The 12,245-nt window shown below is 36.8% G+C and overlaps 1 protein-coding gene across 4 annotated transcripts in view; it reads left to right on the plus strand.

Annotated features, from left to right (window-relative positions):
• Positions 1-12,245, plus strand: part of Frmd3 (FERM domain containing 3) — a 266,338-nt gene that overhangs the window by 144,428 nt on the left and 109,665 nt on the right. For all 4 annotated transcript variants that reach the window (NM_001415820.1, NM_001415819.1, XM_039109494.2 and 1 more), the window contains 2 exon segments: positions 1,005-1,102; positions 9,980-10,103. In NM_001415820.1, coding sequence (NP_001402749.1) covers positions 1,005-1,102; positions 9,980-10,103 — 222 coding nt within the window.

The following is a 12,245-nucleotide window of genomic DNA, read 5'->3' on the forward strand; positions in this document are numbered from 1 at the left end:
CCATCTTCTGAGGACTTCTTCAATTTCTTTCTTCAGAGTCTTGAAGTTCTTATTGTACAAATCTTTTACTTGCTTGGTTAAAGTCACACCGAGGTACTTCATATTATTTGGGTCTATTATGAAGGGTGTCGTTTCCCTAATTTCGTTCTCGGCTTGTTTCTCTTTTGTGTAGAGGAAGGCTACTGATTTATTTGAGTTAATTTTATATGCAGCCACTTTGCTGAAGTTGTTTATCAGCTTTAGTAGTTCTCTGGTGGAACCTTTAGGATGGCGCTTGGTGTTTTCCTCTAGAGTCAGATTTGTGGGCATAGAATAGTCTCCTCTGGCTTCCCAGGTGTGTCTATCCCTCTGAAGGTCTAGCTCTCCCTCCCATATGATTTGGGTGCAGGGAGCTCTTTGACCAAGTCCCTTCAGATCTGGGTGGTGTCTGGACCGCAGCATTGGGTGCCCTTCTCTTCCTGTTCCCAGAGGCCCTATACAGTTTCCTCTTGGACCAGGAATGTGGGCAGGGGTGGGCAGTACTGGAAGGCTCTCCTGCCCTGCAGTCTCAGGAATGTCCAGCTGTCTGGGCGGTGAGTTCTCTCTCCCCCGCGTTTGGGAGCAGGGAGCCAAGGCCCAGGAACAGCGAGGTCGAGTGTATCTTCTTAAACTAATTGATCCTAGTTTCTATTTACAAGTCTCAAAAATAATTTGGAATATGGATGATAAGTTGTAGTTTTGCTTGTGTAGGAGTGATGACTTCTAGGTGGTGTGTTTCTTAGTTATTCTTGTTTCTTCAAAAGGCCAAAACCATTTTCATTTGGAAGTTCATCTACACTTCTGGTTTCTAAATTCTCAAACTTCTTTACTTCTTTTGACATGTGTTAATCTAGGGGAAGCTTGATGTGTCTAAGATACTGCAATGTGCTAGGTGTGACATTAGTGACATTAAACACAGTATAAACATTCTTACCTCCAAGCTTCAGTTAAAACTTAAGATGATTATCTCTCCATTTGTGTTGCAGGTACCTTTTATATTTGCAAATTAAAAGAGATATTTTTCATGGTCGACTGCTCTGTTCCTTTACTGATGCTGCCTATCTGGGTGCTTGTATCGTTCAAGGTGAGTCTGATACACTCATCGCTACCACTGCAATGGGTTATGGAACTATAATATGTGTCTCTCATTTCTGCTACCTGCAACTATCCTGTCTTTGTCTATGGGGGAATCTAGATATGTCTAGATAGTTTGCAACAGATTTCTCTGTTCACTTTCCAAGCCATTCTTCCTGGCAGATGGCTAAGCTCCAGTGTTCATAATACTTCTGTTCACATGTGAAGACTTGTAAATTTCCAAAAAGTAGAGTATAGAGTTTGTTTTTTCAAGGAGACAGACCATCATTTTACAAGACTTTTTTATATTGACATGGGCATTCTATGTTCTGAGATCCAACTGTTAAATGTGAGACCTAAACACATATCAAGGGGGAAAGCTATATCAAGGAAGTGGATTTTAAATTATTATTTTAAATTTATTTTAAATTATGCTCACTCAAGTCATATTTCATGTGTGCATATTTTCTGTAAATTCCTCAGCTTTTCTAAACATAGAAGATGAAGAAGAGAAGAAAGCATTAAATTCAAAAAATTATTCATTAAATCTTTCTTCACTTTTCCTAGTTAATTTGTCAATCATAAATATCATGAGTCCTTTAGGATTCAGAGTTTTTCTGTATAAGACAGAGTACTTTTTAGAACTTTAAAAGTTCAGGTACTTTAAAAGTTCAGTTTCCGCAGGAGTCTCCCCCTTCTCAGTGGAGAATGGGAGGGAAGGGAAGAAGGATCTTTGGAGGGAGTTACTAGGAGGGGAAGCTGATAAGATTGTTAAGCTGAAAGCCAGTGGACAAGAACAACTACACATGTGAGAGCAGAACACTCTGTTCACATAACTGACTGAGAGAAAACAGGAAAACCAGTCTACAGCACTCCTGACACACAGACCTATATGATGGGCAAACCACTGTCAGAAAGAGCAGAACAAAGTAATACCAGAGACAACCTGATGATGAGAAGCAAGCACGAGAATCCAAGAAACAAAAACCAAGACTACCTGGCATCAGAAGAGCCGAATTCTCCCACAAAAGCAAACACTGAATATCCAAACACACAAGAAAAGCAAGATCTAGATTTAAAATCACATTCGATCCTGATGATAGAGGACTTCAAGAAAGACATAAAGAACTCCCTTAGAGAAATGCAGGAAGACACAAATAAACAAGTAGAAGCCCTGAGAGAGGAAACACAGAAATCCAGGAAAGAATTACACGAACACAATCGAACAGGAGAAGGAATTGAAAATGGAAATAGAAACAATAGAGAAAGCACAAAGGGAGACAACCCTGGATATTGAAAAACCAAAGGAAGAGACAAGGAGCTGTAGATAAAAAAAAAAAACCAACAGAACACAAGAGATAGAAGAGAGAATGTCAGGGGCAGAAGATTCCAAAGAAATCATTGACATAACTGTCAAAGATAACGTAAAACGGAAAGGGCTACTGGCCCAAAACATACAGCAATATACAATGAGAAGATCAAGCCTAAGGATAATAGGTAAAGAAGTGAGTGAAGACTCCCAATTCAAAGGACCAGTAAATATCTTCAGCAAAACTATAGAAGAAAACTTCCCTAACCTAAAAAAAGAGATGGGTAAATATACAAGAAGCCAGAACTTCAAGCCTCTGAAGAAAGAAATTGAAGAAGTCCTCAGAAGATGGAAAAATCTCCTATGCTCATGGATTGGCAGGATTAACATATTAAAAATGGCCATTTTACCAAAAGCAATCTACAGATTCAATGCAATCCCCATCAAAATACCAATCCAATTCTTCAGAGAGTTAGACAGAACAATTTGCAAATTCATCTGGAATAACAAAAAACCCAGGATAGCTAAAACTATCCTCAACAATAAAAGGAGTTCTGGGGGAATCACTATCCCTGAACTCAAGCAGTATTACAGAGCAATAGTGATAAAAACTGCATGATATTGGTACAGAGAAAGACAGATAGACAAGTGGAATAGAATTGAAGACCCAGAAATGAACCCACACACCTATGGACACTTGATTTTTGACAAAGGGGCCAAAACCATGCTATGAAAAATGATAGCCTTTTCAGCAAATGGTGCTGGTTCAACTGGAGGCCAGCATGTAGAAGAATGCAGATCAATCCATTCTTATCACCCTGTACAAAGCTTAAGTTCAAGTGAATCAAGCACCTCCACATCAAACCAGATACTTTCAACTAGTAGAAGAATTTCGAACACATGGGCACTGGAGAAAACTTCCTGAACAAAACACCAATTGCTTATGTTCTAAGTTCAAGAATGAACAAATGGAATCTCATAAACCTACAAAGCTTCTGTAAGGCAAAGGACACTATTGTTAGGACAAAACAACAAACAACTGATTAGGAAAAGATCTTTATCAATCCTACAACTGATAGAGGGCTTATATCCAAAATATACAGAGAACTCACAAAGTTCTTTGGGGGGTTCAGAGCTAAACAAAGAATTTACACCTGAGAAATATTGAATGGCTGAGAAGCACCTAAAGAAGTGTTCAACATCTTTAGTCGTAAGGGAATGCAAGTCAAAAAAACCCTGAGATTCTACCTCAAGCCAGTCAGAATGGCTAAGATTAAAAACTCCAGTGACAGCAGGTGCTTGCGAGGATGTGGATAAAGAGGAACACTCCTCCATTATTGGTGGGATTGTAGACTAGTACAACCATTCTGGAAATCAGTCTGGAGGTTCCTCAGAAATTTGGACGTTGAAATACCCGAGGACCCAGCTATACCTCTCTTGGGCATATACCCAAAAGATGTTCCATCACACAACAAAGACACATGCTCCACTATGTTCATCGCAGCCTTATGTATAATAGCCAGAAGCTGGAAAAAAACCCACATCCCCTTCAACAGAGGAATGGATACAGACAATGTGGTACATCTACACAATGGATACTGCTCAGCTATCAAAAACAATGACTTTATGAAATTTATAGGCAAATGGATGGAACTGGAAAATATCATCCTGAATGAGGTAACCCAATCACAGAAAAACACACATGGTATGCATTCATTGATAAGTGGATATTAGCCCAAATGCTCGAATTACCCAAGATGCACAGAACACATGAAAACTCAAGAAGGATGATGAAAATGCGAATGCTTCACTCCTTCATTAAAAAGGGAACAAGAATGCACTTAGAGGGGGATAGGGATACAAAGTTTAGAACAGAGAATGAAGGAACCCCCATTCAGAGTCTGCCCTACATGTGGCCCATACATATACAGCCACAAAACTATATAAGATGGATTAAGCCAAGAGGTGCAGGCTGACAGGAACCAGATGTACATCTCTCCTGAGAGACACAGCCAGAATATGGCAAATATATAGGCAAATGCCAGCTGCAAACCACTGAACTGAGAACGGGACCCCATTGAAAGAATCAGAGAAAGGACTGAAAGAGGTGAAGGGGCTTGAGACCCCATATGAACAACATCCCAACCAACCAGGGCCTCCAGGGACTAAGCCCCTACCCAAAGACTATACATGGACTGACCCTGGGCTCCAAATTCATTGGTAGCAATGAATAGCCTAGTAGGGGCACCAGTGGAAGGGGAACCCATTAGCCCTGCCAAGGCTGGACCCCCAGTGAATGGGATTCTTGGGGGGAGGGCAGTAATGGGGTGAGGATGGGAAGGGGAACACCCACATAGAAGACGAGGGGGAAATGTTAGGGGGATGTTGGTCTGGAAACTGGGAAAGGGAATAACATCTGAAATGTAAATAAGAAATACCCAATTTAATAAAGATGGAAAGAAAATTTCAATAAAACATGTGATTACATTTTTAAAAAAAGGATTGTTAAGCTGATGGATGTTAAACAACAGAATTAATTTTTTAATTAATTAATTATTTTTAAAAGTTGTTTCTTTAAAACATTCAATTTTTTTAAAGTTAAAAGTCTCTCTTAAATATCTAAAATCTCTCTAAGTAATCCAGTTTCTATAAAACTCCAAACTCTGTTTAAAAATCCCAATTCTCTTGACTCTAGGCTCCTATAAAATACAATTTTAAAAAATACTGAAATTCTTTAACACAAGAAGGAACATTCAGGGTACAACAAATCCAAATCAAAACACAACAGTGTAAAAAGTTCAGTGCTTTTTCACAGAAATCCACTCACTATCTTTTTGGCTACAAAGGCTTTGGATTTCTTTATTATAGTACTTCCATCTACAGCACACATGAATTGTCTGCTGTACTCAGCATGACTTTTCTTCATGGATGCCACTGTCCTTGGTGGTCATCCCATGATACCGCCATTGCCAAAATGCTGGAGTCTCTGCTAGCATTGGGCTGTCCCTACAGAAATAGTTTCTGTTCAACTCTCCTCTCGGACTGTAACTATGCTATGTGATACCAAGCCTTAATTTCCTTCCATGAGTTCTTCAATCCTGGAGCTTCTACTGCTACTAAACTGTGCTTTCACCTATAGCCTCTCCTTTTCTCTCAGTACCAACCCTAAGACTTACTCCATGACCCTTTCATGTTTCAAAACAACTACTATCTGGATGCAACAAGCAGGAAGTTCAAGGTTGATTGCTTGTAACCCAATTTTGTGAGCTGACCCTGAGGGAAATTTTCCCAAAATATTTTACCTGAATGATGATGGTCTTTTCTCAATCACAGCTGATTTTTCAGATTCTTAATTCAAAATTCTATTCAAATGGCCATAATTGCTAAAAAAAGCTGCTGAAATTCCACCAGACAGACCTTTGTCATCTACATTGTTCTCAACACTCTTATTTTCCTCAGAAAAACCTACTGAGCTCTGTGCACACAGTTGTTTTTCCAACCTAAAGGTCAAATGCCACTACATTTTCCCCAAAATAAGGTAGTCAGGTCTCTTGACAGGATTTCTATTGTTATGATCACTAGGGCTATGAGCTACATAGGGACAAAGTATTTATTTGACTTACACTTCCATGTCAGTTTCAAGGACTCAAGAGATGAAATGAAGCAGAAACCATGGAGGAGTACTACATAGTCGTTTGCTCCTCTTGGCTTACTCAGCCTGCTTTTTCATACCACTTGCCTAGTCATGGAATTGCCCCCATCCCTTGGGGCTGAGCCTACCCACATCAGTCATTAGTGGAGAAAATATACTATGGATTAGCCTACTAGCAAATCTTACCAAGAAATTTTTCTCAATTGAGACTCCCTCTTCCCAAATGTCTCTAGCCTGTGTCAAATTAACATAAAACTAATGAAGACATGTGTACTCGAGGTGATTCAGTTTTACATTGGTGACATATTATCCATGCATTTATGATAAATAGAGATAATGGGTTACACCATTATTAGGGACCATGGCCAACTGCTGGTAATGCCTAAAGTGCAGGGATCTGTTAAGTGTACTCTGGAAACTACTTTGAGTTATTCATCATTCCGTAGCCCATATTTCAGTTCACATAGTTGTTGATTGATTTTCCTTTTTTCAGTGCTCTCCATTTTCTTACCTAAAGGCAACTGGATTTTTCTTCTTTTTGCCTAAAGTCTTATAACGTGTTGAATATTACTTCATGCTATACACTGTTATACTTTATAAATTAAACAGGACTATAGAACTCATTTACTTTCTTTATTTTATGCCCAAAATATTGCATGAGGCAATTGCTTCTAACCAAAAAGAGTACTTTAAGGGTGCATCTCTGTTTTTCAGTCATGATTCACACCGACAGTGAACACCCAAGTTGCGTATCAATTTTCATATTCATTGTTGATGCTATGAAAGCCAAAGCAAACAACAGATACCATTGATCATACCCTTTCTTGCTGATAGCTCTGATATATGTCTAGTATGTATGCCTAGAAGAGAAATGTATTAATCATAATACTTGCCTAAATACTTCCATATTTCTTTCTAAAACTACATGTCAGTAATCTATAGAAGTCCATGGATGTTTCTATCTTCTCATGTCACTGCCATCTTCCACATTTTTAGAAGTATATGGACATAAAGTGGGGTGGGGTTTTTTTGTGCTTACATTTGTCTACTTTATTATAAGTTTGAGCATCTCTTACTACCCATTTTGGGTTTTGTAGGTGGTGTTTTCATATGTATTGAGCATTTCTCTACTGATTATCCTAATCATTTTCTTACCAATTTATAGAAATTCTATGTATCAGCCCTATAAACATCCGATTTTGCAAGTATGTTCCTTCAATTGGATTTTTTTTACTTTGACTAAAATGTTATTTAATAAGGGGAAGTATTTTTATTTATTTTTTTCTTCCATTTTTATTAAATTGAGTATTTCTTGTTTACATTTCAAATGTTATTCCCTTTCCCGGTTTTCTGTCCATCAGCCCCTTAACCCCTCCTCCTCCCCTTCTATATTGGTGTTTCCCTCCCCATCCAACCCCCATTACCAGCCCCCCGAACAATCCACTATACTGGGGGTCCAACCTTGGCAGGACCAAGGGCTTCCAAAGGGAAGTATTTTAATGTTAATATAATCAAGTTAATCAATTTTTGCCTATTTGACCAAGTATACTATATCTTCAGCAGTGCATTCTTACTGCTCACTTCTGGAGATAACCAATGGCATTGGTGATACTTTATAATCTTTGTGGAGAGGTGGGTGATACACTTTTAGCCAAAAACTCAAAAAAGAGTTAACTTATTTTTGGTACTGGAAGTTTTATTTCATAACATATGGTATCTAGTTGTAATCTTTCACCAATATAGTATAATTTAGAAAAATATTTATATATACACAGACATGCATATATACATATATACACTTTAGAAAATTCAAAAGTACTATGTTTCCTAATGGTATTTACAAGATGATCTTTTTTTACTGTTAATTGATCTTTCCCATTTCCTCACTACTCTACCCTCCAATCCGCACCCTACTTAATCCTTTTTCTTTCATTTTTGTCCTACGTCCCTTTTATGCAATATATTTTATTTTCCAATCCTTGGAAGATCTCCTCGTCCCCCAGAGCTTCATATTATTTGCCTACATCTGTGAATATTCCAAATGAAACATACATACTAAATTTAAAACCTAACATCTATAAGTAGGAGTAAGCCTGCAATTTTGGCTTTAATGAGTCTTGATTGTCACACTCCAAGTAATTGTTTCCAGTTCAATCCATTTATGTGAAATTTAATTTTGCTTAACAGCTTGAATAATGTGTATGTGAAACATAGTTTCATTACTTATTCATTAGTTGACTGCTATCTAAGCTATTTCCATTTCCTGAGTATTATGATTAAGGTAGCAATGAACATGGATGAGTGACCCTCTATGCATTTAGATACACAGTCTAATTGGATATGTGCTTGAGTGGTACACTTTTGAAGTGCCAGACTTCAAAAAAGAGCTAACAATCATTCTCCTCAAAGACGTCTATAAAATGGAAATTTGAGAATCATTTGCGAATTATTTTTATAAAACCAGCACCATAATAGCTAAGCCAGGTAAAGACTCAACAAAAAGAGAAAATTGGGGACCAATATCTGCTGATAAACATAACACAAATATTCTGAATGAAATGCTCCCAAATGAATTCAAAAATACATCAAAAGATAATACACCATGATCAAGTCATTTTGATCCAAGTCCTTTGAAGACTGTTCAACAGAGTAAATAATTTTTAATAATAGTCTAACAAATAATTACACTAAATGACATCTCATTAGATTCAGAAAGTTCTTTGCAAATCCAATGTCTCTTCATGATAAGAAAATAAGGGACACCTTAACATTAAAAGGCAACTTATAATATTATCAGGACTAACTTGATTCTACATGAAGAGAACTGCAAAGGATTCGCATTAAAATCATAAACATGATGTTTTAGGTAGAGATTTATTGCTGTGAAAAGGCACCATGACCATGCCAACTCTAATAAAGGAAAACATTTAATTGGGTCTGGCTTACAGTTTCAGGGGTTCAGTCCATTATCATCCTGGTGGGAAGCATGGCAACCCGCAGGCAAACATAATGCTGGAGGAGCTGAGAGTTCTACATCTTGATACAAATGCAACAAGGTGGAGACTTGTCTTCTGCAGTCAACCAAGATTTAAAAAAAAAAAAAAAAGTGATGAAGACCAATGCTGGGGAAAGGGCAACATTTAACTCACTGTTGGTGAAAGTGCAAACTACTGCAGCCATTATGGACATCAGCTTACTCAAAGCTGTAAAAGGTCTACTAGAAAACCATGCATAATATACAACATGGGGTTTGGGATGTAAGGATTTAATGGTTTCCAGATCCAGGATATGTGTGTGTGTGTGTGTGCGTGTGTGTGTGTGTGTGTGTGTGTATTATGACTTTATTCATATATAATTTTATGTGAACACTCAAAATCTACTGAGTTTTAAAAGCAGTATACATATTTTTTTCTAATAAGTATACTCACAATGTAGCATAACAGATTTCTTAAGTGTATCTCTTGTACATAACTGAAATTCTGAAACCGTTGACCTGTTCTGGAGGATTTTATTTTTTAATAATAACAGTGATTTAACTAATAACATTAGTGGCTGAAAGTTCTGTGAATCTTAGGAAATCTGAAAGAATAAAATCATTGTGCATCCTAAGTGCCAATAGTGTCCTAATGAAAAACAACACTTATCGAAAATACTTTATGACACAGAAAATGAGACACAGAAAGGGTTAACCAGCACCCATACTCACATAGCCAGAAGTGAACATAAGTATGTCTTTAGAAAATGAGACTGGTGGTTTCCCCATAAGCACGAATGGATTATATTGTATAAGTTCAGTCTATTTTATTTTGAGTGGTAGAAGACCGTGTATATATTTTATGATTGTGTTGTTTTTAATTGTTCTCTTCTCTCTCTCTCTCTCTCTCTCTCTCTCTCTCTCTCTCTCTCTCTCTCTTTAATGGTTACAGCTGAGTTTGGTGATTACTATCCTGATGAGCATCCTGAGAATTATATCAGTGAATTTGAGATTTTTCCCAAGCAGTCACAGAAGTTAGAGAGAAAAATCATGGAAATTCATAACAATGAACTCAGGTAATTTTAGTAAAAATCTAAAGATGAAAAGTTTCCTTACTATGTAGAAGGTGAAAATCATGTTAAGCCAAAGTATTTGAAATGTGAATGGCAACTTGAGCTTACAGAGAAATGTTTCTGGGTTCCACAAATGATGACCTTAGCACCTCAGTGATATAAGATGTTTCCAAGATAGCCATCTATGAGTGAACAGACGTTAGAAAAGTTATACATTTTGTGATGCAAATACATTGCTAACCATTCTGGGTTTTTGAAAATAAATCTAAGGTTAATAATCTATCTTTTTAAATGTGAATTTTGCTTTTTCCTTTCTTATGGACCTTGCCACAAGTATTAATTCTACGTATAGTGAAATTCATTGAAAATATTCCATTTTCTGATTTCAAGACATGAAATACTCAAGTTAATAAAAAAAAGTGGAAAAAAAGAAATACCCAATTTAATAAAGATAAAAAAATAAATAAATATAAGCAGCAAAAAAATCTCTTTTGAGAAAAATGAATCATATAAAGATGATTATAAACTTGTGACATAAAAAAAGACATAAAGAACTCCCTTAGAGAAACACAGGAAAACATAAATAAACAAGTAGAAGCCTGTAGACAGGAATCACAAAAATCCCTGAAAGAATTCCAGGAAAACACAATCAAAAAGGTGAAGGAATTAAAAATGGAAATAGAAGCAATAAAGAAAGCACAAAGGGAGACAACCCTGGATACAGAAACCAAAGGAAGAGACAAGGAGCTGCAGATACAAACATCACCAACAAAATAGAAGAGGTAGAAGAGAGAATCTCAGAGGCAGAAGATTCCATAGAAATCATCAACACAACTGTCAAAGATTATGTAAAACGGAAAAGGCTACTGGCCCAAAACATACAGGAAATCCAGGACACAGGGAGGAAAATAGCTATAAAAAAGAATGAAGATTCCCAACTTAAAGAGCCAGTAAATATCTTCAACAAAATCATAGAAGAAAACTTCCCTAACCTAAAGAAAGAGATGCCCATAAACATACAAGAAGCTTACAGAACTCTGAAAAGATTGGACCAGAATGAAACTCCTCCCGTCACATAATAGTCAAAACACCAAATGCACAAAACAAACAAGAATATTAAAAGCAGTAAGGGAAAAAGGTCAAGTAACATAAAAAGGCAGACCTATCAGAATTACAGCAGACTTCTCACCTGAAACTATGAAAGCTGGAAGATCCTGGAGAGATATCATGCAGACCCTAAGAGAACACAAATGCTAGCCCAGGTTACTGTATTCAGCAAAACTCTCAATTAACATAGATGGAGAAACCAAAATATTCCATGACAAAACCAAATTTACACAATATATTTCTATAAATCCAGTCCTACAAAGGATAATAAATGGTGAAGTTCAACACAAGGAAGCAAGCTACACCCTAGGAACAGCAATAAACTAATCGTTTTGCAACAAAACAAAGAGAAGACAAGCACACAAGCATATTCTCACATCCAAATACAAAGGTAACAGGAATCTACAATCACTATTCCTTAATATCTCTCAACATCAATGGACTCAATTTCCCTATAAAAAGATACAGACCAACAAACTGCATACGTAATGAGGACCCAACATTTTGCTGCCTACAGGAAACACACCTCAGAGACAAAGACAGGCACTACTTCAGAGTAAAAGGCTGGAAAACAACTTTCCAACAAATGGTCTGAAGAAGCTAGCTGGAGTAGTCATTCTAATATTGAATAAAAACGATAAATCAAATAAAGATCATCCAGGATCTTCTAGCTTTCATAGTCATTTGTGAGAAATATAGTGTAATTCTGACAGGTCGTTCTTTATATGTTACTTGGCCTTTTTCCCTTACTGCTTTTAATATTCTTTCTTTGTTTTGTGCATTTGTATTTAGACCATTATGTGGCAGGCAGAGTTTCTTTTCTGGTCCAATCTATTTGAAGTTTTATAGGCTTCTTGTGTGTTTATGGGCATCTCTTTCTTTAGGTTAGGGAAGTTTTCTTCTGATTTTGTTGAAGGTATTTACTGGCTCTTTAAGTTGGGAATCTTCATTCTTTTTTATACCTATTATCCTCCCTGTGTCCTGGATTTCCTGTATGTTTTGGGTCAGTAGCCTTTTCTGTTTTACATTATCTTTGAC

The sequence above is a fragment of the Rattus norvegicus genome, chromosome 5 (genome assembly GCF_036323735.1).
Source record: "Rattus norvegicus strain BN/NHsdMcwi chromosome 5, GRCr8, whole genome shotgun sequence".
Taxonomy (NCBI): Eukaryota; Metazoa; Chordata; class Mammalia; order Rodentia; family Muridae; genus Rattus; species Rattus norvegicus.